This window comes from Haemorhous mexicanus, chromosome 1 (assembly GCF_027477595.1).
Source record: "Haemorhous mexicanus isolate bHaeMex1 chromosome 1, bHaeMex1.pri, whole genome shotgun sequence".
NCBI classification, from domain to species: domain Eukaryota; kingdom Metazoa; phylum Chordata; class Aves; order Passeriformes; family Fringillidae; genus Haemorhous; species Haemorhous mexicanus.
In genome coordinates, this window is record NC_082341.1 from 111,854,099 (window position 1) to 111,880,339 (window position 26,241).

General features: G+C 39.7%; 1 protein-coding gene across 4 annotated transcripts in view; it reads right to left on the bottom strand.

The window, feature by feature from the left end:
- OSBPL1A (oxysterol binding protein like 1A) overlaps positions 1–26,241 on the bottom strand; it is a 77,415-nt gene that overhangs the window by 20,143 nt on the left and 31,031 nt on the right. For 3 of the 4 annotated variants that reach the window (XM_059859411.1, XM_059859403.1, XM_059859418.1), the window contains 2 exons: positions 9,501–9,663; positions 2,547–2,703 (listed from right to left, as the gene is read on the bottom strand). In XM_059859411.1, coding sequence (XP_059715394.1) covers positions 2,547–2,703; positions 9,501–9,663 — 320 coding nt within the window. The remainder of the gene's footprint in view (positions 1–2,546; positions 2,704–9,500; positions 9,664–26,241) is intronic. The other variant, XM_059859429.1, reaches the window with a different exon arrangement.

Sequence of the window (26,241 nt, forward strand, 5' to 3'; positions counted from 1 at the left end):
TCTACCTCTCAAATCCTCTCCCAAGAAGTTAACAAAAATTAAGTCTACTCTCAACTCTGTGAACAATCAGCAGGATACAAACTGCATAAAAAAAACTAAACCAAACCAACAGACAAACAAAAAACCCCACCAAAACAAAACCAAAAAAACCCCAAAACAACAACAACAAAAAATCCACCCTAGAATAAACATGCAGATTATATGTGGTACTGGCTTCACATATCTGTAGAGGTACTTCCCAACACTTTTAATTCCTTGGAACCAACAGATTTATTCCTTCATTTCCAAACCCAAAGCATGTGTGCTCCCCCTGCCAAGCAACAACCAACCTCCACTTCTGTGTGGAAAACTCTCAACCACTCAAATAATACTTTGAGGCGCAGATTAGAACTCAGGTTGTCTAGATGAAGACAGAAAATCTTATTTAAACTGTGGGCTGAACAGCGTTAGGTAACCTCATGTGCAACCTAAAGGCACAGCTCCTCTACTCATCTGAGGGTATCAAGGTTTTAAGCAAAAGAAATTAATATGGTCTATTTTCTAAGGGACTTGTTTCCATTTAACACACATGGAAGTTAAAAAAAGTAAAAGCTATAAGCAAACTCAAGGGTGTAAGGATGGAATTAAGTGATGTCAAAACATTCTGAATCCCTCACTTTTCCTAGCATCAAGAGGTTACAGCTTTGGCTCTGGAAAGGACCCAGGTGGCAAAGCAGGCAGTGCCTATTTGACCACATGCACCCAGTTAGAACCAGCCCCATGACAAAACAGGCACAAATTGGAGCCAGCAGCTCCAGGCAGGCAACACAGTTCTGAAGTCACATGAAACAGATGCTGTACCAGGCCAAACGTGGCTACTACCAACAGCCTCAGAAAAGAGGCTAAAAATAGAACACATCTCACATCCCCTGAGAAGGTTCTCTTGGAGGTGAAGTTTAAATTGTCTGAGCTTCTGGGGAGAAATAGTTTGCATCAATATATTTGGGGACAACTCCCAGTGTCAGGTAAAAAAGCCTAACATTACAGCTCAATCTATAATGTTGTTATAGTCATTTAATCCCATAAAATACAGCCATATATTCTACAGCCATTTAGTCACATAAAATAAGGCCACACATTCTTATCTAAATGCAAAATAAGTTCAAAAAAGGTTCCACTTTTCTTTAGCAGTAAATTATTAGCAAATTTATGCACCCATTTTACTCCAGCATCCTAGGCTCTCTTTACTACAAGATGACAGGCAGCTCAGAGAAACAACTGAGGCACATGTATTTGTTTATTACTTTTCATTACTCTTCATAAAATCAGGAGCTCTGAAATGCTCCTTCAGTCACCTGCTCCCTGCAGTTCTGACAGCGCTGTGCAGCATCACAAGAAGTTGGAAAGTAATTTTTTATAGTAAATGGAAGAGTAATTCCTGTTTGAACTCCTCAATACAATGCAAGTCCATATGCACCATCATTTTCATGTTCATTATGTACTGCACCCTCTCTCCTCACTGTTTCCAAGGCAGTGAAGGCAATTCAGATGTCCACTTTCAACTACTGCTTCCTCCCCTACTCCCAAACTTCCTGCTCTAATTAGGGAAGGCACTTAGCCAAGGCCATAAATACCACGTTGCTAACAGCACAAGAGCAGAACAACATGCTTAGTCAGCTGCTTTATGTTATCTCCCCAAAACACTCATGACTCCACCCAAGCCCTCATTTGCTTCAGTCTTTGTCTAGTATGAGACACTCACAGGTCGACCCTTGAAATATCAGGTCTGATGCTACCAATTCACTTCAACAGTTACTGCAATTTAACTACCAAGACACCAAGTAACTAAAGCCTATCTAGCTTCTTTCTGTAAAATTAAATATTATTTTCCTGGTTTTACAGAAATGTGGTGTCCCCATCATCATCCTGTACATCCAAAACACTTCCAGAACAGTCTCTTTGAAACATGCTGAAGTCTGGCTTTATTTGTAGCACAAATGTTATATTGCCCTTTCACTGAAACTGGAGAATAGTGGTGTCTGTTACATCTCATTAACTCCAGACCTATTGTCCTCCTTTATCGGCAAGGAAACAAACAAAAATGGATCATTTGACAACACAAAATAAGCACATAAAACATGGATGAGACTTTAGAATAAGACTCCCTTTGTTCACATTTGAGTTTCTGATGCCAGGCTAGCAATATTTTTCATTCATTCCTGATACCAACAGAAGGATCAAATAACTCGAAATTAAAGAGGCAATAGGAGGTACAGGTCATTAAAGATAAATGAAGGAATCCACATAGATTTTAATAAGATCTAATAAAAAACAAGCGTGTCCATTTCTAAACAGCACATTATATTTTCTTTTTACTTATTTAGATTGGATCATCAAGATGCAAAGGAGCACACCTTGGAAAAACAGTCTTTATAAAATCATAGCACAACCAATTACTTGTCAATCATCCCTAGGAAAGTTTTAAAGTTTGTTAGCTTTTCAGAGATTCCTGTGGTCTCTTACCATTAATGCATATTATAGAACTTTAAGAATGGACAACATCCTACCTGTGTTTTTTGATTCCGTTTGACAGCGACTCCCCACTGCCACACACCTTTTCTTCAGACATGCTTGAAGTTATTGTATCTTTTGAATCCATGCTGTCCTCTAACGAGTAGGCTGCTGTTGTTTCAAACCCACTTAATGATTTTTCAGATTCCGAATCTGCAAAAGACCAGGTGCATGTTAATGAATCTACCGCCTGTGCTAGACTTCAGTCACTAACACATCTCCCCGCCTTGTACAAAACTGAAACCTAAGTAGCCTACTGTGTCCTGATGACAGCATCCATTTGGTAAGTAACTAGTACTGCCAGAGACTGCTGCAGCCCAGCATCTAGATATAAAGAAATTGCACAATAAGCAAGACCACAGTACATTAAAAATCCTCTACCAAACTGAGCCAAATTCTGGCATATTTATTAAATTGAAGCTACTAGACCTTGCCCAGGACAAGTGCCAGTGCCACACAGATGCCAGTAGCCTACCAAACAAACAGGTACCTTAAGTAATGACTCCTTCTTCAGTTAGGTGTAAGTTCTTAAGACTCTCAGTGCTCAGTGCTGTTCACCAACCTTCACTTCCCAACTCACTGAACAAGTATCAAAGAACAGAAGGATGTATCATACAGATAAACACCAGCTACGTAGGTCCCAGCAAAGTCTAAGTGATAAGCTCACCAATCAACAAGATAAACTTCGTTCTGTGGAAGGCAGGTTAATAGTACAATCCACATCACATCTCAAACTAAACCAAACACCAACAACAAAACCTTCTTTCCAACCAGTGTTTTGGTCAGGTTTGTCCAGCTCTGGAGAACAGACAGTCTTGCCCCAAATCAGAAGGTACAAATTTCCTGGCAAAGGCTGTATTTTTGTGTTAGGTTTTCTTTCAAACCTGACAAGATTGTCTAAGGATTATCCAATTGCAAGTTGCAGGAAGTGAGGGAACAACTCAAGATATGAGCTTCTATCTTATTTGAAAAATTCTTTAGCAGAAACCAAGTACTACACAGAATGGTAAACAGCTTAATGCAAGCTTCACTGTTCCTGAAAAATGTACACCCAATCTACAGTAGATGCTATTCCTGCTATGTACTGCTTCCAGCATATGCTGCTGCTCTTGGCTGCAAAACCCCAGAGAAATAATTGCAAAATTAGCCATTCTCTCACACACTCGTTCTAATTCAAATCCAGTAATCAAAATCTGCTGAAGTAGCACAGAGTCCAAAAGAATATCTCACTCACAGCTGTCTACTGCCAGGTGCTTTCTTGTTTTGTCTTTAAAAAGCTATGCCAGTAGCTTCTCCAGAACATGTAAATTGTATATTGCTGTGCTGAAGGGTGTGTGTATATACATACATATATATAGATAGATAGGAGGACTTTCTACCACATCCAGATTACATAAGGGTCAGGAACAGGACAGAATTCTGCTAAATGGATGGGCTATGTCACAATATCTCCATCTCTTCTAGAGAGAGAGATCTAGAAGCATAAAGGAGATTTTTCATTTAAAACATCCATGCCTATCCTCATCTAGATGGTACTGAAATTAAGTCAGTTGCTAGGGAATGAAAAGAACTGCCAGCTGGTGCTCAGGATATGTTAAAGAAGTGGACTGGCACTCCAGAGAATCTTCTCACAATTTCCCCCAAATTTGTCAGTCTAGTTCTGTGCCAAGTTACGACATAACATATCAAAGCATTAGTTTGGTGGGTACTATATTTAACAAGTAGGGTAAGGAAAAGCATTTTTACTTGTGACAAGTTTGTTACATAAAATACAGATTTGTCCAGAGATCCTATACCCAGGTAGCCAGGAAGGCAGAGTCTTCCTGCACATCCAAATAGAGGAAGAGACACTCTAGGAGTGTGACCCAACTGGGGCCTCAGCTTCCTGACCACACAACAAGCTATAAAGCTTCTTGAGGTATGTATTCCACCTCTCTTTTGAAAGAGTTGCTCAACTGTGCCAACAGTTACCATGACAAGAAAAGCATGAAGCCAACCCAGTAACATAAAGGAAAGTCTGGCTCCTGTAGGGTCCTTTCTTCTCTTGTACCATCCAGGACTGTCTTGCTTTCAGACAAGAGTCATAGCGTGCAAAGTTCTTCAATCTGAGTCTCTGCAACAGACCCAGGACTCCAGAGCAGAAAGGCAAGAGCAGATAAGCTTCACCGGAGCTGCCTGTCACTCTTGGATATGATTCTAGGTATAACAAAGATTTTTAGATAGCCTACACATTCAGTTCTCCTCATGCTGCCCTTACAGTGCCAAGAGACGATCCTGCTGGACTGAACTCTGCACCTGCAAACCTCTCCAGAGCTGTAGACACTGACCAGACAGTCTTCCCCAGGGCATGAGCCTTACCTAATGCAAGAATACCATGCTATACAAGAAGAAACAGTAGAAGAATGAAACACAACTGTTATAAGAAACTGCTCCCTAGAGAAACCTCACCCATTTTCCTGAGAAACAGAGAAATACATCTACAACAGCTCCTGCCATCAAAGATCTCAGTCTCCAATCCCTTAACCTCAGCTACCTTCTTTAACCCAAAGAATTCAGCAATCCTTGAGAGACTGTTAGTGAACAAGCCTAGTACTGTACTGTAAGCACAGATCAACAGGCAACTCAAACTGAGCTTTTCCCTGTGCACTTGCAGCGAACTCTTTTCTGAATTAAGATTTGCATACTCCCCCGTCACTGCAAAAAAAGATTTATATTCACAAGTTTCTACAGAGCAGCTGTCAAACAGATGACTAGGAGAAAATGAAGGGTTTTTTTTTAATTGAACTTAAGGGGTTGTGGGCTGAGGAGGGGGGAGAAGGAATAAGAGTCCCTGTTCAGAAGCCAAAATTTTAAAGTGATCTCTGAGACAAGACTAGGCTGACTAGGAAGCTCTCTAGCTCACAAAACCTGAAAGAATAACAGTACAAACACCAGCTACATTTTGCAAAAGTGGGAGAGCACAGGGAAACAGCAGAAGCAATGACAGAAATTTAACTGAAGGGACCTCATTTCCCATTGCTACAACTGGTAAGTTTTCAGATGCAGATAGGAAAGTCTGGCCAACGTTTTTGATTAATAAATAAACCTCAGAAATATAATGTTTAACCATTGGCACTGTTGGATTTCAGTTCTGATCAGGTGTTTCCCATCCCTCTGAGATGCCCAAGTTCATTCTTTTAACTCTATTCAAGGCAAGAAGTGTCAGGCAGCAGTGTTCTCACAGAGGCTGTGAAGTATTTTTGGTACACGTTCAAAAAAAGCCACTTGACAAACTACTCTAAACATGGAAGGAAGGGCAAGAGGTTTGTTTGCTTTTTGTATCATTTTTACTTTTAAGTGATCTGATTACTGTAGACAAACTAGGAAACAACAAGGGATGTAGTCTGCTACTTATTGTACCATTTAGGAGAGTTATTTATAAACACAGCACCCAGTAGTGCTAGATACCAGAAGAAGCTATACTATGACAGGTTAGCTTCAGTGTACTTAAATATTCCTGTAGCTAAATAACTGCCTTTATTGCAAGATTGCATGTATGCAACACCATCAATAACCCTCTCAACTCACAAAAAAATTCTGTTTGCAGAAAAAAATCCACCCCTCAGATAAAACCTGGTTAAAAGAGAAAAACAAAGAAAGATATAAACTCTTCCCAAACTGGATGCACAATTTGCATATGAGAAGGGAATCTTATCTGAAAGGCAAAAATCAAGTGCCTTTACCCTTTAATTCTTGACCTGCTTGGCCATTTTTCAGCCTTGGGGATGATCTCTGCATTCCTATTCCATTTTCATATGCTTCTGGTCTGTATTAATCAAAGCTAATAACTTCTCCACCTCTCTAGGAGATGGCGTTGGTCTTGAATTTTGCTACTTGTTCAGTGCTTCTTCCCTTCCCCAGAGCCCTCCCGTTCCACCCCACCCTGCTTTAAACATAGAAGAGTTTGACACATGTTAAGCATTCAATCCTGAAAGTGAGAGCTGCAGCACTCTGTGTGGTATCGAGTTTAATTACACATTTCCACCACACCCATGATGAGCGGATCAGCGCACCGGGAAGTGCTGTTAACCGACCTACGACTATCAGAGTTCCGATTAATAACACCCTTAACTTTGCCCTTCTTAACACTGGATACCATGCTTTGGTAAGACAAATAACTGGCATTTTCTCTAGGTTCTTCCTTTAATTTCTCTCTCTTTGCAGGGATTTAGGAATTACTGCAACAGTCAAAAAGTACTGACAACAGCATATCACTTAAAGATACAAAGAAAGGAGACTTCAGAAAATAAACTCCAACTCCAGTAAGTAATCTTCCCACATTGCAAACATTTTCCTCACTCCAGTTTTGGAAAAGGAAGAGGATATTTCTGTAACTCTGGCCACAATTTCTACAAACAGAGCCACACACCACAGACTTTAACAGTGAACAATTCAGTCTATGCCAACACTTGCAGGTAGCATGGCTCAGGCTGGAGCAGATTTTATAGAGGAACAGATGGTGCTGAGGACTTGATAATCAAACCAGATACGTTTCTAGTGCTGTTCTCTTCAGATCTGCTCTTACTCTGCTGCCATGGACTGAGTGTCCATAGGAGCTGGACTGTATCTTCTGATTCAGCTTCATTCAGGAGCAATTGGAATTTTCTACAATGTGAACCAGAGCATGGCAAATGGGGACAAGTAGTTGCTGCACTGACTACATCCTTTTTGATACACCTCTTCCTCAAAAACCTGCTTGAAAATTGCTCTGAGTGGTCCCATTTGTGATACTTCCATTAAGAGTAAACAAAAAATTATTTTCAAAACATTAAATAAATAAATAAATAAAGCAGCAGTGGCATCTTTCAACCTGTCAAGTCAAAACGAACAATTCTTCAGCTCAAAGTGCAAGCCTACTTATGCAACACTCTCACTTCTAAACTCACTCCTACAGCAGCAATTTAAAAATTCATAGAACTGCAAGCAGAAAAAGATGGCATCCTGATAGAAAAAAATACTCTAAGTAGCGGCATTTTCCCACTGACAGACATTATAACTTGTTATATCACCCTGTTAAAATACATTGGTGTTTGCTCAATCTCCTATTCAACTTAGAAAGGTAATTCATGAATATGGTTATTTGTCCAAAATCAAGATAATTTGACACTATCAGTTTGCAAATCAGGTTAAGCAAAAGCTTTGTAGCAATTTAGATTTCCAGGAACAAAAAAAACCCCTCTCCTCAAACCATACCAACAAAAAACTAATTCCTTTCATGCTTAAAGTGAAAGTGGTAACATGTATTCAGCAGTCAGGAAAATACATCACATTTCCCTTTTTCTAACCACCTCCCCATCCCCGCCCCCTTCAGAGACAGAAAGGGCCTTAATCTCTGCAAAGCACTAAATGTGAACAACCTAGAGAAGAGAATCTAACACCAGTCTGATTAAATTGATAGACAGCCAAGAAAGTAAGTTTGTCCCAGAAAATTATTTAAAATGCAATTAAGATGAATTATGTCAAGTAACTTCTCCCAAAGAAGAAAGAAATAATGTTTGGGTTTTTTTAAGTATGTTTGTATACATATGCACTCAGCAAGTTTCACAGTTTTATAAATCCACTTGATACGATTTGTTTGTAGCTTCCAAGGACAAAACTACCACCTCTGGACAACAGGAGAGGCGCCTTTGGACACTTTCATTCAACAGTATTTAGAGATCAGGTCAGTTATGAGATGTGTCAACTAGCAGCTCTTTAAAGCTTAATATCCTCTCATATGCACAAGGCAAGCCCAGCTGGAGAGACTACATTCCAACAGCATCAGATAAAGAACTATTCTCTGCTTTGTTGACAATCAAAAGAGCCTGAGGCCTTTCAGCAGAATTGTTCCTTTGGTTCCAGAGGAAGAACCTGTTTTAGTGTTCCTCAGTCTCTTCTACTTGAAGGCTTGATAAATCTGCTGCTGTGCCAAACAGCAGTCTCCTTCACAAAGTTGATTCACTGTGTTCCTGTGCATAGACTTCCTTTGCCTGTTTTTTCACGGCTTAAGTTTCTCACTGCAGAACACCTACCAAGGAGTCTGGGAACACTGCTTTTCTCATCTGTCAGAAGCATCAGACAGTTCAGTTCACACAAAAAGTAACCCCATCCTTGCTAGTGAAGTTTGCTGTCACAACCCAATTGTCTGCTACAGTTAGATTATGTTCACCCTTGAGCTTTTCCAGATCCTTCATAGTTGTAGACAGGTGTGTGCTGCCGGATCACCCAGTTAGAGCTACTGCTGAGCTGCATGCACTGTGCACAGCCTCTCTATACAAATGCATGTTGCAATCATTTCAGGCAGTTCAGAATCTTCCAAAACCACTATTGGCATGTTCTGCATATGGAATTATGAAAGATACTAAACTGAAGAACAGGGAAAGAAAAGACATTTAAGAAATGCATGCAGGACTTTGATTCATCCTTTTCTTTCGCATGTAACACTTCAGGTATACAAAACTGAAATAGAACAAGCCTTTCTTAATATCATTATCCCTGAAAATTCGGGATTTTTATACTCTGATTTTAACAATACAACAAAGGAAAAAGCACACACCACCACGGACAAAGCAAGTCAGAAGGCTACAAGATACAGTTACCTCTCCCAAAATAGGAGCCTAATGTTTTGCTATTTAAAAAAAAGGGTGTAGACTCCCAAGCAATCAGACCTTTCATTTCTGTCTGGTGGTTTTCTAACCTTTGGTCATGCTAAGGTGAAGTAATACAATTCTGCAGGTGAGCTCTGGCAAATTTTTACAGCCCTGCTCATAAAACACACTAAGCTTACTCCTAAAATAAGGTCCATGTTAGAAAGGCAGAGATTTCACTTGAAGTTAGACTGCTTCCACCTTCTTCCCCCACCCCATCTGCCCCCAAGCCATTCACTACAGACATGTTGTCTACACACTCACATTCTGGACATCACCACTTACCTGAAACAGCATCATAGAACTGCTCTTCACTGAGGATGCTGAGAGGCGGAGATCCCTTAACCAGAGACTGCTCTAGTTCATGGTGCTCGGTAGCGAGTGTCTCTAATGCTTCTGACAAGATCTTGTTTTTCTCCTGCTCATGCTCCAGTTTCAAATTCCTCACCTATAAGTAGATACATGTATGAATAAAATCTCATCTCTCTGAAGAATGCGTAGCTGGAAGCTATTCAGAAAATAGACTCTAATGAATAAATAACTAGCAAACAGCTGGAACTGAAACCACATGGATTAATGAGAATATTACAGTTCTTGTGTGATGACAATAAGGTGGTTAGTCAGCATTTTTAGTAGCTGAAAAATCTGACATGTAAGATCTGACAGTATCAATCACAATTCTGTAAGTGAATTCAAGCCAGATAACTATACCTTAAAACTGAGGGGAAATATTTACAGTTCTACTTGGATGACCTTAACTACAGAGTCAGTGATCGGTTTCTACACGCACCAAGCTCCTTCGACTAGTCTGCTCCAATTTAGGCCAAGCAGCATCATCTAAATTGAATTACAGAGCAAATGTGAATGCCAGCTACAAATAACTACAACTGAACTATGAGCTGAAAACATTTAACCCTGAAGATTACAGAAGGAGGTTAAGAAAGTGATTCCTCTGGTAACTTACTTAACGTTATAATGATATGATCAGCCCTCCCTCTAAACTCCCCAAACAGTTTACAGAGGAGCCAGAAGTTACCAAAAGAAGCCCAACCACCATTCAGTGGACCTTTTTTAAAACCCACACATGCAATGGGCTCCAGGGCAGATGATGTTATCCATGGTTTGAGTTCAGTACCTATAATAGGAAAGCAACATGTCCTTCCTACTTCCTCTTTTTTTTTGCTGGTGTTTCCTGCCTCCTCTATCTGCCAGCAGAGGGGAGAGGGCTGTGACTGAAGGCTCAGAAATGGCCCCTTCTCCCAGCCCAACAAGGCTCCAGTGTGCTACCTCTCCTCCAGTCCCTAAACCATCGAGTCTTTCCCTTTCTCCCTTCCAGTCCCTTTTAAAAAAAGCATCCCCAACCCCTGCCCTGTCCTCTAGTTTACTCTCAAAGGTCAGTTTACAACACTAATTCCCCCTCCACTAAAAAGGTCAGTTTACAACACTAATTCCCCCTCCACTAAGAACATGCAAGGACATGACAATTAATCTCTTGGAACAGTTACAGGGACAACTTACACATATACCAACATTACCTTTTTGAATCTAATTTAAGAACTGTTCATATGTCCTCTCTGGTTACAGTTTACATTAAAGTTTTACTTTGGAGGCTTCAGCCCCCTCAGTTATAACCACTTCTCAAACAGTGGATTCAGAGCTGGGCACAAAAGTAAGGAGATATTAAAAGAGATTTGCCACTTCCAGAAAAGAGCTTCTATGCTGGTGGAAACATATCCTCTAGAGAAAGATTTATAGAAGAAATTTTCACCCCCTCAGTTGTGCCAAATACTAAATCAGCTGTTTTGGCTGCCAGGCTCTGAGTGTAAGGGGGGAATCCAATTAAATGATAATTAAAAGAGTATAAAATTGGGTTGCTAATTGAAAGCAGAAAAACCAGTAAGTCACTTACTGTCTAATAGTTTTACTCTGAAGAAAATGAAAAAAGTCTGGACTAGTTACTGTCACTTTCATTTAAAGTTCACTCTGACAGTACCAATGAAGCCAATTACTGCAATGTTTCATACAAATCAGACATGCCACTGCAAAAGATCTGTTATTAGGCAGTTTCTGCTAAATACATTTGGTATGCTGTCAAACAGTTATGGAACCACCAGCTTAGAGAAACAGCATCGGTATTTTGCTCTCCTGATACAGGGAGGATGGAGGACTGAAAATAAAATGGTACTTTTCACGCTTACTAAACAACAAAGTAAAATCAGTTATGAAAATGCTATTTGCAACAATACTGTTTTTGCAGGGTTGAATTAGATGCCATTATGCTCTAATGCTTTGGTAAGTGATTTGAGCGATTTAAATCTTTATCTAAAACTTACAGCAAATTGAAAGAAAATTGAAACAATCTAAAAACCTGGACCCTTTCAGCATCCTTTAGTCACAGCTGTGTGACTAAAGAAGCAACAACACACTCAGGCCTAAGACCACGCCTGCTCCAAAAAAGTATTTTCTTGACCTTAAGGTTCCTCTGTCCTATCATAATGTACAGCTACTCAGAATTGCAGTAGGTGTACTACAAATAAATTCCCTTGTTGTAAAATCAATTTCCAGCTTTATAGTAAGGTTCACTTTTCTGTGTGCTCCCAGACCTCCTCATTGCCAGACACTTACTAGTACAGTAATTATACACCAGTAGGCAACAAAAACCCAAAGCTTTTCATCTGTTCCATAAGCAACACAGTGCTGGCCAGAAGCTAAGGAATAAAGAAAACCCACTAAATTTTATTGCTTGAGATGTTCATTCATAACTGAATAAACTGGATTTAAAGCAACCTTAATCAATATCTAGGGGCTTGAGATGGAAAGTTATAATAGAGCATTTTTTTCAACAGTATGGAGGTTATGAGATGGACAAACACATTCAGACAGAGTCCAGAGACTGCCCTACCAATCTCTACAGCCTGGCACCTCTACACTAGTCATTCCTTGAGGGCCGTTGTCAGGAAACACTGCAACAACACCACATCCTTACGCACCAAAACAGTTTCACAGCATCAACAGGAGAATGAAAAAAGATTTTAAAAATGGCTCTACTACCCTTATTTTATTGATTTTGCCTGTAGAGAAGCAATGCTGGAAGAGATAAAGCTGGCACAACCCTGATGTACTCAACAATACAGGAGAAAGAACCTTGCTTGAAATAAGCAGGTTGTTTTTTTTTTTTTTTTTGAACACCAAGCAGCTTTAAGAGACTTCCATTTTGTCAATAATAAAAGTCAAAGTGATGAAGTTTACCTCCTAAAACCTACTTGCAGTTAATTGAATGGCTGGATGCTGTTTTGTTTTCTCAGAATCACACACACTCTCTTCCCAGTTTAACATGAAACACTGCAGGCAGATTGGTGATACTTTCAGAGCATAAGTTTATTGAACAATGTAATTGACCGAGTGATAGGTTTTCCCAAAAAGCAAGCAGCAGATTGCCATTTTGCATAATTTTGCCATGCTCTATTTCTCATTCACCAGACATGGTCAATGAACAGGATTCTGAAGTGAATTAGTCCATCTACCTTGCTACTCCACCACCATTTTTAGAGATGGCATTTCAGCTTTATCCTTTTTGCAGAAGTTGTTTCTTTCCCATTGTGTCTTTCTTCAATGTCCCAACACAAAAACATCTACAAGATTACAAAAGAAACCTCCAGACTAGTTTTAAAATTGGTTACTAACACAAAAAGTGTAGGATTCATGAAATAAGCAGGAAGAAGAGCATAAAACAACAAAGTTGAGAAGCATTTCAGTCTATTAAACTGGATGCAGAGAGACCAGTATTTTTCAGTATCACCTGATTTTGTGAAGTTGCATCAGCTGAATACAAAATCATTTTATGAACTGACAGAAATATTCATGTAATGCAGTAAATATCACACCAAAATGATGCAGATACCTGTGTACACAGTTCTAGAAATCCAGCCTGAGCATGAGGAAGTATTGGAAGAATCCTTTTATTGACAACCTGAGTAAGGCACAGCTTGTAATACAGCCGTGGTTTCTGTACCTTTCATGGTGGTGCCTGAGCTGAGAGACAGATGGCAAAACTTCCTGGGTTCAGCTCCTCATCTTCCAACCACGGAATGGCTGCCACCTATTAGACCCCTGTCACTGGTGCCCACAATGCCCGTGCCACCAGCAGCATTATCAGTTGAGCCTTACACAGAAAGTGGCACTGAGTGCTCAAGTGAACCCAGCATGAGGCCAGCTGAGTTCCCAACGCCCAACTGGTCAGGCCTCCTACCTTATCCTTGTCAGGAGCTGCTCTGAACAACAGCAAATAGTTATCAGAAAGCTGGGCTTGTGCTCACACTGTTAGACCACGGCACTTTAGATCAGTCCTGCTTCCATCTCCAAAGAGAATGGTATTACAGTCAAACTTAGCTTCCATCAGAAATGGAAATCTGATCTAACCTTGTCTCATAAAAGCAAACAATCACTCCATCATCATCCTTACAGCTATAGACACAGCTATAACCTCAGACTGAAGTCTTGGTGGCTGTCTGTCAGTGTATCTAGGTCAGTGCAACAATCCACTTTTTAAAATATACTTCTCCAGCTGAAGATGTTTGACATCCATGGTCTGGTAACTAGTTTCACTTTTGGTTTAATTGAATAGAAATCTGCTTCCAACAGCTTCCTATAACATTCCTGTAAACACTATGGTAAAATTTGGTGCTGTGAACACCACGCTGGAAGTTTAAATAGTAGAAGTGAGTTATTTTAGCAATCAGATTGTTCTTGATTTTGTTAAAGGAAAGTATCAAACTATTTGCAGATACTCCTATTGCCTTTCCATGTTATCTGAAATCCTGCTAAGCACAAGAGCATGGTTTAAAAGTTAATTTCTTCATTGTGTACGACTGGCAGAAACTTCACATGTTTATTCCAAAATATTAAAAAGCTTATCTGTGTGTAACAAACACCAGTCCCACTCTGTTCTGTACCCTCAGTCTTCCTTAGGTAGGTGGGAGACCAGTAACAAGCACCAAACCACTCTTTTTTATTCCCTTTTTTTCTTTTTTAAAGGGTAAAGTCTTGAACTATATCAGCACAGCCTGTAACCAAGGCCTCTCTGTCCATCCTGAAGACATCTTAGTACAATACACAAAATACTTGCTTTGTTTGGTGCTGGATGCCTTTAATTTAAATTAATGCACAACAACAGTGGCACTTCTGTGGGGCAGGAAAGGATCACACCACTCTATGCTAAGCTAATAAATTATCATCTCAGCAACATGCTACTGCAGCTGCAAATAAACACTAAACCAAACATACAGCGAGCAAGGCATAAAACAAATACAGACACCTCAATAATATGCAGTGCTACATGCTTTCAACATTAGAACAGTAAATTAAAAGACAGCATACCTTAGATCCTACTTCTCCTGGACTGAGAGAGAAAAGACAGACTTCACAACACCGCAGTGTGATTTAGCTGAATTTTATTTTCAGGCACTCAACTTCAGTGCTAGGACTGACTGCCCAAAACACTCAGACTTCAGAGTTGTGCTGAAAGGAAGTACCTCCTCTTTCACAGAGAAACCATGAGGGGATCTGAAGGCAGACTGCTGGAATGTCAGAACACTGCGTACCAACCCTGCTCTGCAGTAAGCTGAGCACGGGAGTGCTGCCCGTGACACCGCCTCACCAGCAGCTCTGATGCCTCAGAAGGGAGGGTTTGCTTTTCAAAAATGAATGGCTTTGTCTAACTGCCACAGAAATTCCATCCCCCCAAAAATGTCACTTCTAATGGGATATTTGCCACAAAGCACAGAAATGAGGTGCAAGTTCTCAGTTGGAAGATAGGGGCTAGACCTACACCTGGCTGGAAATTAACACATAACCAAGGAATTAGAAAATCACTGCTATTGTAGAACTGGCATTTTTATGTGAACATCTCCTGATGCTTTCTGTAATAAAGCAAATCAAACCTGCCATTTGTTTCACACTACATCTATTCATTTGAAGCTGATAGTTTCCAGGGTCAGCTACTCCAACAGGACATACTATACCGAAAGACAGAACTTACAGAACACTGCACTGTAACACATTGCACTACAGAAAACTCATCACAGAAAGCACTGGGAATTCAAAATGAGAACTCTGTCCCTTCTGTGATTTTCATACCAAACAAAAACCCCTACTAAAAATTTGAGGCAAAAGAGTGGAAACCACAATCTCAATGAAGAGTTTGATATGTACACAGTTTGTCTATTCTAACAAGCTTGCACAGTTGTAATTTTGCTGTTAGTACAATACAGTCCCTATTGCTAGAGCAAGTCCTCTTGCATAAGCCAGTCCTTTGTGATGTCCAGTTTGAACTAGTGCTGAGTAAATCTATTAATGTAGAATGAGAACTAAAAAGTTTTATAAAGAGCCAGGCCTGCCTCCGTGTCTTGAACAAAGGTAGAAATGTAAAGACTGAGTATTTTCCTCAAGACATATCTGTTTAGAGATGGAATAGTTCTATCTATTTTGCTAGCTAACTTCAAAGCATGCTACTGCAGCACAAGTTCTACAGGACAGACTTCTAAGAAAAGTGCTGTTCAGACTTTCTGCTACCTGGAATAGTACCAAATTGCTGCTTAAGCTGCTACTGAAGTGAAAACTGAAACCAGTTGCTCTCAAGGAGAACTCACTCCAAAAGTTCTCACAGTTTTAACCATAATTGAACTTCAATACAGGATGTTTCCCAGAAAGAAAACAGATTTTAGAAAAGGATTGATTTTTACCTCTTCTCATGGGACTTAACTCCCACTAAGCACACATCAGTAACGATATGAATATGTATAATCATGCTTTTCTCTTAACCTTCCACCCCAAAAAGCAGGAACAGCTCTAGTTTCAGAATGTTGCTTTGCAAGTATGCCTCAGGTATTTGAGGCACTAGATCAAGGAATGAGCGATTTAAGAATATCCCTATGGCACATCAAAAAACTGCAAGCATGACAGCACACATTAAAACAACAACAAAGCATTCCCAAACAGATACAATCAATTTCATGAAGACATCCCCAGATTCCTAAAGCATGTAAATATTTTACACAAGCCTTTTGGAGTTCTGATCTATTTACACACAAGCCCTTCTACAAAGAACCTCTTGCTGACTCACTACTCCCCAGCACTTTCAAGCACAAGGGACTTGTGACAAATGTCTGCTATGTAAACATATGTTAAAGTTTTGCATCCTAACTCTTCATTTGCTGGAGTAAAATAGCTCCTGTAAACTTCATCAGAGCCTTGGCTCATCCCAGGGAACAGAGGACTGATCTGAAATAGGTCATGATTTACTTCAGCCATTATTTCTTGCTCAGGTTTTCCCCCTCTCTGTGCCGTAAGCCTGTCAGTTACCCGGCTGCAGAGATCTATCAGACCTAAACCCAGCATAGTTAGAAAGTGAAAGCGACTTGAACTACTGCTACTGCAACTACTGAAAAGCAAAACAAGATGTGATCACTTAATCTACAGGTAAGCTGAGCTCACTGGTGATAGGCAAATGGTTATTTACTGTATCACAAGACAGCATCAGTCTTCATCTCCAAAGTCCAGCCAGCTGATTCTACAGCATCAGAGTACCACATCTTACTGAGATCGTCATATTCAAAAGAGAAAATACACTTGGAGGGCAAACATAACAGCTGGCTTGCTTTCAGACCCACACACAGAAAACATCACCAGTACAGTTTCTTTTTGTACAGAGGCTGAAAGACCCACATACACACAACCAAACACCATACATACCAACTTAAAGTCCTGGTAATCTGTTCTCTTACATCCCAACCCGAAGTCTATAGAAGAAAGCAAAGACTTTGTAGAACAAGTCATACGACTGCCTCAGTCATTCCCCAGATGAACACAAGAGTTCATTGTTAGTCAACCATGAACATTCACATCAAAGTTCAAGAGGACGAGTTTAGCAGGGCTGATTTGGAACGGTTACATTTCATTCTTCTGAGCACAGAGTTGTAGTATCTCCCTATACTCAATTTATTAATATAATTAAATTCTGCAAATGAAGCAAAGAATCGGGTATGATAATAAAACTTAGAAAAATACAGCAGAAGCACGAGTAGAAGCAAGAGCCAAGCCATCTATCCACACAGAAGGAACTCTTACTTTGGCAGGGTCATGTCAACTCAGGCAGACATTTAGGCTGTAAGAGAACTGATATTCAAGAGAAAAGCTGGAGATGATGAGAGCACGCAGCAGCCTTCTCCCAGCATACATGTCTAATATAAAAATTTATCATTCAAGACTGCTGGGAATAACAGTTTCTGAACTAGCCACATGCTAGGGACAAGGACTGTTTGCCTCCCACCTTTCCCTCCTAAGACACTAACACTTCCTCCTCAACATGGACCTTGCTGCCTTCCTTCCCCTCTCCTGTTTCCACATTTGGCTATGTCAAAGTCTGTTTATTCAGAGGCTGCTGAAGCATTGCAATTTTAACCAGTGAAGAATGTCACAGTTCCCAGCCAGGAACCTAAGAGCACATGAGCAAACTGCAAAGATTAATTGCTGATTGCAGATTAGAAGGCTGCTTTTGGCTTAAAATCTTGGATTTAAGCTTTATCAGAGAAACTTCTTTCTTCAAAGTGTTTCTGCACAGTCAAGACCTAAGAAAGCTCTTTCTGGTTTGTTTCTAAAGTGAGACTCAATGGCAAGTCCAAGTCTTCCTCTCAAATGTATTTGTTTTTCCCATTTTACTTTAACAATTTAACTGTAATCTGATAAATGTCATGAGGTCTACTTAGATTTGAGAGCTGCAGAAGTTGCCAGGCTCCAGAGCCCATTCTGTCCCTACTTGAGTTCCAGTACTATAATACTGATCAGGACTTCAAAGAAAAAGCCTTCTGATTTTGTCATTTTCTGTGAAGTACTGTTTCTATTCTGAGTAATGCTGAAATTAAATATTGCTGCAATTCACTCTTGCCAATACTAATGCCAAAACAAGCTGGGAGTCAATGACATCTGCAGCGATGCATGCGTTTGGGAAGCACGTTTTGAGTTGCAGACCTACAAGATTACCAGAGAAAAACCACACCCCAAGGATATTTTGCTGCCCCAGTGAGTTTATGTTCTCAGAGGTACATGCCACAAGTAACTTTCCTCAAACTAAGGGCCTCATTGAAGCTGATCTATCATACTGATGCCAACAGAACCAGAACACCATACTGCTGTGTGCTTTCAGATCCGGTATTGACAATTTTTTGTCTTCTCCCTTTGAGGGAATGGACATCTTTGAAGTTTGCTAGTCTCACAGAGAGACCAGATTTTAAGATGTAAGGGCTCTTAAGAATGCATACAGGAAACATTTTCTTTTTATTCTTAAGGAGTGTTTTGAAAATAGATCTTAAGGTAGTTTTGATCTAACTACTTCCCTTAAGTATTCTTCTGTATACACCACTAATTACTTTGATCAACCCCTTTGTAATCTCTCCCCCACACTTCTTCCCAACTGGATTATGGCAAACACATGTAATGTTTTCTCTTTTGAAGCAAATGTCACGTTTTTGCCATGTTTTTGTTGGCTCTTACTGGCTTACTAGTGCTGCTGGACTCAATTGTTGACTCAGAGGGAAAACAGCTTCCTTTTAAAAAAAATCAACACTTCTAAAGCTGGCTGTCTGTTCTACAAGCTCTGCATTGGCAATCTTGTTAATTATTCATCATTCATGAAGTCTGACAGTTTTTTTAAAAAGAAATTCCAAAACAAACATGCATGCTTGTACAGTTCTGCATTTTTTAAAAACTGAGGTATCTCACTTGTTAGTTTTAATTTCATTTTGGACACTAACCAAATAGAAGTGAAAAATGCTATATAGGCTAGAAATCAACAGTGAGTTTTACAATGCAATGCTGGAGTTCTTATCTCCAAATAAAATCCACCTTGGAAAGCATTCTTTGCCGTTTCTGCTATAGCCCAGAACACGTTCTTCCCACATTTCCAATACTAAAGAATCAGACTTCAAAGACCAACACAGATGCAAAAATCCCACTTCTACTTCAGATTTTAGAAGACTTGGAGCATTAGGAAGATTTCCCCTTCTTAGGGACGATTTTCCTCTGAGACACTGGTTTTGTCCTTACTCCTAAGCAGGAAACAGCCAGCAGATTTCAGCCAGGCCCCGGGTAGGTTAATAAGACATTTCCTGAAATCAGAGTATGTCATGCAGACATTTGTCCAGCAGTTAGAGCAGACAGATAAATATGCTCTGGAGTACAGAAATTCAGTGCAGAACTAGATAATCCCAATGTTCTCATTTAGTGGAACAGATCCTTTCTATTTATGAATGATCTCAAACACTTTTGCCCTTATGTGATAGGGACTTTCTATTGTTGTTGTGCTTGAATTTTCAAAATTTTTTTCCAAGAACATTGCAGAAAAGTTATTTACTGCTAAGTCTTCTATTTACTACTTTCCTATATGCAATCCAGCAGCATCCACAGTTCAGAGGAAGAAGTGACCCCAGATTAAACTTCTAAGAAGCTCTTTTACAAACTTCTCCAGTAAAACCCACTGGCCACTAGAAGAGAACTTGTAGATTTGATGAAAGTTCTCAATTCTCCCCACTACAAGCTGAAATAGAATCTGACAGTCTAGAATGACATATCATTTTTTAGATTCAAAGACAATAGTAGAAAAGCACCTACCACATATTATCAGCTGATCTTCAACACATGGCTCCTTGAAATTTTCTAACACTACTGTACTGGACTGCCCCTTAAGTATTTGTATGTCTAAGGATTGTTCAAACTAGAGAAGAGGGGGCTCAGGGTAAATTTCATCTATATAAATACGTGGAGGATGAAAAAACAACTGAAGCCTGGTTCTTCTCAGTAGTGCCCAGTGGCAGGAGAGAAAGAAATGAAAGGCAGGAAATCCCCTCTGATTGTCAAAAATCATTTTTTCACTGTCACCACTGTGGAGCATTGACACAGGCTGCCCACAGAGGTTATAGAGCCTTTATTCTTGGAGATACTCAAAAGCCATCTGGACATGACCCTGAGCAAGGAGCTCCAGGTGCCCTTGACTGAGCGGGGTGGACCTGAGGAGCTCCAGAGGTCCCTTCCAACCTCAACCATTTCCATTTTGTTCTTCTGTGAAATTAGGGTTTAGGCCTTAGTCCAAAATGTCGCTTCAGAAGTAGAGGAGATTCAGGTCAGACAAAACTAGATTTCTGCTATCCATAGGTACAGATGCCTGCTGTCTAAGGTTTCCAGCTGTCTGAAACAGCCAGCTCATTTTAACCTCAATTTGATTTGTCTGACCTTGCAGCAAGGTGTTTCACTGGAAAAACACACAATCCAATTTGGATGCATAGCACAGGACACATCCACAATTAATAATATTGGCATTTCCAGAAAGGTATAAACTACTGACAAACATGGATTACCACATTACCTAGAGGAGGTATACTACCATCTTGACAACTCAAGATTTGTCCTCACCACGATGATCAAAGCCTTGTTTATGGGTGTCCCATTAGTTTATGTCTATCAGGGCAAAACCACCAATTTCCTGCAGATGCTTTTCTGCTGCTGTAGCGCAGCACAAGGCCTGGAGGCTGATACTCTGACCACTTACACTGAATATTTCCAGACAAGTTTTGCTCTCTTTACCCTTTCTCTCACCATAGTTTTTAACTCAAAAAAAGGGATGTGCAATAGCGCCGCTATTATATTTCAAGACTAACAAGAAGCTGTATTCCTATTTAAAGGTCAAACACATTTGAACAAGATTTTGTCTAGCTTTGGCAACATAAAACTCCTTGAAACAGATGAGAAAGTTTGCAATCTACTTTTATGTTAAAAAGTACCCCTACATTATGAAGGTACACTGCAGACCCCCCTTCAAATAGGCATGCTCTAAAGCCATTCTCAAAGTCTCCTAGCACACCGATGGATCCAAGAGTTACTGCACTGATGTCCATATTTTAACATTAATAATGTAGCCCTGACAAGCACGAGAGGAGAGAAAACATTCCTATTCAAAAACACGGAGTCCATTTACCTAACAAATGGGTTAACATGAAGCTATGCAAGCAAAGTAAGCACATCACAGGTGTCACTCCCTAAGACAAGATGTTCAGATGAGGGCTGTGCTTGGAAAGCCAAGCATCTTCTTTATACAGGACTCATCAGAATGGTCACAACAAATGGATACACTCTGTTTGTAAGAGGAGCTCTACCTTACCATTTATTTGCAGTAACATTCAGTTCACTATAAATGGAGCATAATTTGTTTTGTGTGTGCTAATCAACCAACCTGGAGAGCATAGGCCTGTACTTCCCATTTGTACATAACACTGAAAGCATTTATTATTAAAGTGTATTATTGCTGCATTTCAAGGAGAGTGATGTTAAGAACAATACAAGCAATGTAGAGAAAGAGTTTACTAACATTCCTTTATGAACAGGCATGGCATGTATCTTCAAGGAAAACTTCAACACCAGTGATTTATTTTCAGGGTGTAAATGCTTTCTAAACACAGTCCATTTACCAATTCTAGTGATATTGTCAGTGACTCAGCAGCTAGTATTATACTAAGGCATTTCATCAGTGGACAGCAGAGCAAGCAGAGATAACACACTTCTGAATACTAATATTAAAACAAATAAAGCTTTTAAAGTCACTGGCTTTCTAGGGGGGTGGGGAGATGGAGGCCAACAAGTACACATTTGGTCCAAGATCAAAAAAAAAAACAGACAAGAGGTCAAATTCCACAATTGCTTAACTTGATTATAAAAATGGTATCGGCTCTTAAAAGTCAGAATAAAAAAAAAGTGCAAAAAGCAGTTCTGGTTGAAATACCATGACTGTAACCTGGTGAAGTTTAGGTTAAAAACAAAAACCACAATGGACAACACACCCTCCCTATAAGCACTAATACTATCTAAATGGAAATCATCCTTTTTTTTCCTTCATAGATGGAAGACCCCTGTATTTCATGGAACCAAAGTGACTAAAATAAGCAAACTAAAAAAATGAGAAAGAACATCAGAAAAGTAAGTTTAGTCTCAGTCAATCTCCTTTATTCAAGGAAAGGCTACACATGGACAGCTTATTAGCCATAAGGGAAGAGATGTGGTATCACTGATGTTTAAGAAAACCCATAAAATTAAAATATACAAAAATCCCACCACATGACAAATTTAAGATGATGGAACAACTGTTAAGTAACAAAGCCTGAAGTTACTTACGCTGCCCAGAAACGCTGCCTTTAAAACAGCATCACAGAAAACACATGCAAAATAAAGAGTTAAATGTTCTGTCTCCTCCAAAAGCATGTGTTAATATCCAGTACTGGATAGGCTACATGAAATTTATTTTTCATATGTGTAGAAATTAGTTTTTTAAATTATTACTCTCATAAAATAGCCTTTATCAGACTTACATAGAACAAGAGGCCTTATTTTCTTATATATTAACTTTTCATAAATCAAGTTTCAAGAAAGAGAGGTCAAGAAGAACAATATATCTTCAGCAAATCAGTTATAAAATTTGGTGTTCTGATGTTTTAGGCAGCTGAGACACAAAACCAGCCCACTCTGTAACCAGCCAGACTGTAACCGCAGTCAATTAACTAACACACTAGCAAGAAAAATCCCAGCAAACAAATTTAACAGGTATGGTGCTATGGATAGAGGTTCCGCCTCCTGGTTTTTTTTGGGGCTTCATTTTTCCCCTGAAATGTTAGCAGTTCTTAGCTGACAATACACTGGTTGGCTGGGAGCAAACAAGTTTTAGAACTCTGCTATTCAACCATTCTTGCAAAATGCATCATGGACAAATTAAACCAGAACACGGAAAACAAGCTGATCAGTTTTACATGCCATGACACATCACAATCATGTCAGAAGAATGAAGTGTGCACCCTTCTCACTCCAGTTTGTTTTCTAAGCATGAGAGGAAAACAAACAATATTCTCATAGCATTAAGTAGTGAAAACACTTAGAGAAAATATCCATCTTATACATTTCTTCTTGTTTGGCTCCATTAGCTTGGAGACAAGGGCATAATTTTGCAAATACATTCATAGAAAACAGAATTCCTAATTCATATTTGAGAAGCTCACTCTATCAAGAACTATTCCATTAAACTTGATTGCTGTTTGGTTTTTTCCCCCTGCAGCCTCAGCTAAGACTGTTTTCTCAGCATTAAAAATTAAGTACTCAAACAAGTGGTACACAAGACCTTAGAAGTAAACCTCAGAGCAGGAGCTACAGAAGCACATTAAGGAGGAGTCTCATTTCAAACCAGTATGTTTTTACACTGTGTTTCCCCAGAGGCCCATGAATGGATTCCAAGTTAGTTTACACAAGGCTGCTTAACAACAACCGCCAACAAAAAGCACATCTATGGGCCAAGCATTAACCCACTGTGGAAAGTGCAAGAACAGCTTAGCAGTGAGCTTCCAGCTGGACTACAAAGTGAATAGCAGGGAATGCCTTCAGACAAGCTGTCTGACCAGCTTCCATGCAGGCTCTTTGAGCTACAGGTCAGTAAGAGTTTCCGTGTCACTACAAGTCAGTGTGTCACTTTGTACACTTCAAAGTCAACCTCCTTCCTTGCCGGTGGTGATATGTTGTATCAGCAATCTTGAAGAAAACAAACAAATAAGAAAACAAAAAAAACCCCAAAACCACCAAAAAAATCTCCAGAGTTGGGACCCTGCAGTACTAAAGACCAGAAGCACTTGCCTTTTATCCTGTAGTAACATCTGAGCATCCTTCTGTGAGCCAGAACCCTCTTTCACCCAGAAGCCTTACCAACACAGCACTTGCCCAAGGATCTTACCAATTGCTTCAAAGACTATCAAATGCTTCAAAAAAAGCACTCTGCCAACACACATAATACCCTTTCATAAAAGAACAGCAGTAATATTTACTTATCTTTCCCCTGAATGGAGACTCAGTATTTCTTATTTTAAAAAGCTTCTGTCTAAGCCTGCTGCTTAGCTTCACTTCCCACTCCGGTGACCTATTGAATCTTGGCTGCTCTAGAGAAATCTCAGAAAAAAAGAAGTTATGCTCTAACTCCCCCACCTCTGAGATACTTTGGACTTGCTAAACTCCTGCCTCTACTGGTAATCTACAGATCTGTAGTTAGCTTTATACCTGCAAGGCTGCAGTACACTGGTAGAAAATAATGCTTTCAGAGGAAGAACACTATGCCATCCACAAACATCTCATATTAGGTTACTTCAACTTTAATATCTTCACTATAGAACTTTAGCCCACATGAAAGATGTGCATTTACAGAACCCAAAAATTAGTATATCACAAATCATCAAGGCACGAGTAGAACTGTCAATATTCTAGCAGGAGAAAAAACCAAATTACTTTCCTGTCAGTAGCTTTGTTCTCCTATACACCCTGTCTATACAGCATTCCCCAACATTTTCTATCCTCTGCTCCTGGCATAAGGGAAAAATGCCATTCTTTACTAGGGAGCCCATTTGAGCATAGAGAACCTTCCAATGAACTTGTAACCTTCAAACAAGATTCAAGCTGCACTAGATATTTGTAGTAGAGTTCCACTCATTTGGAGAAGGGAAGAAACAGGATCAAGTCAGTTACTGACCAAGAGCCAATAAAGGTTTTATTGATGTAGGTACACCTCGATTCTCTCAACACCAAACAGCTCTTGCTGTGTTCAATCCAATCATCAACTGTCTGAAAATTGTTCTCCTTCTTTCCACAAGCACACAACCTGAACAGCATTCCAGTTGTTCAGGGCATTGCCTACAGGCCTTGACACACTGAGGTTTTCCCTCGATCTCCGCTACTTTCAGCAAGAGCTGAACAGAATGAACAACATTAGTTCCTCTGTGCTCCAGAGAGTGAAAGGAATAAAAATTACAAAATAGGGCTGCTACTTGTTTCAAAACACAGAGAGAAAAGGATCAGAAAAACAAAGGCACTGGTTTTATCAGCTGAGGGAGTATGGACTCTATAGTTCTAGGTCTAGTTCAGAAGCCAGCCAATACATGATCCCCTTACTGGACCTAACTCAGAAATCTTACAATTAACCTTTTTCTTAGCTTCTCTGATTTTATTTCAGTCCCTCACCCCTCTTCATCTCTCCTTCCCACACACACCAGAGGCTCCCAAGATGTTATAGAGGTTAATGTAGCTGATGATATTGCCAGATGGAAGAAAAGGACTGGTGATGGATGCCAGGACTTCTCTAGCAGATTTGCACAGGGTGCCTTTATCAGCATTTCTCCCTTGACTGCAGATTCTCATCACTGCTCTCCTCACCTGCACCCCCACAAAGAACCAGATAATAAAATTTCTCATTAAGGAGTCATCTGGACATAGCCTACAGGCACCTTCTTCATTCACAATACAGTAAGGTAGGAAGGAGGTTTAAGTGATAACAGCCATGCTCATACCGGTCTCCCAGAAGACAAATCAGAAATATATTAAAGACAAGTATTTGACATGCTTGCATGCCAAAGAGCATGCAAGCATTCACTCACAAGAACACACACAGACACATCTAACATTCTAACATTATGTTTCCAAGTAATCTGAAATAAACTAAGGCAGTGCACTGAACTTCCAGAGATTGGTATTTACCAGTTGAACTGTGTGCACATTTTTTATTTACAGGATGTACATACAAGAGATAGCAGATTACGCCATGGTAAAGATAACTAAGTCCAAGGACTGTGACCCGCAGTATATTGACATTAAAAAGTTTTTGTGGAAGTGACAAGTTTAATTTGTTATGACAAATTCTTTATAGCTGAAATATACAACTCATTTAATGCAAAAAGTGAAGAAACCTTTCCTGTATTCCTTATCAGCTAAGGCTTTTCACCAGCTTGTACACAAGTCCCCTTTTTAAGACAAAAACAAACAGGAAAGAATGACAACAACTGTAAAAGCTGAAGATCAAAGCCACAAACAGACTACAAATGAAACCAGCTTACAACTGCTACACCTTCTACACTCAAGCAACACGAGCTCTTAATTTACTGTTACATATAACCGTTGATGGTAAAAG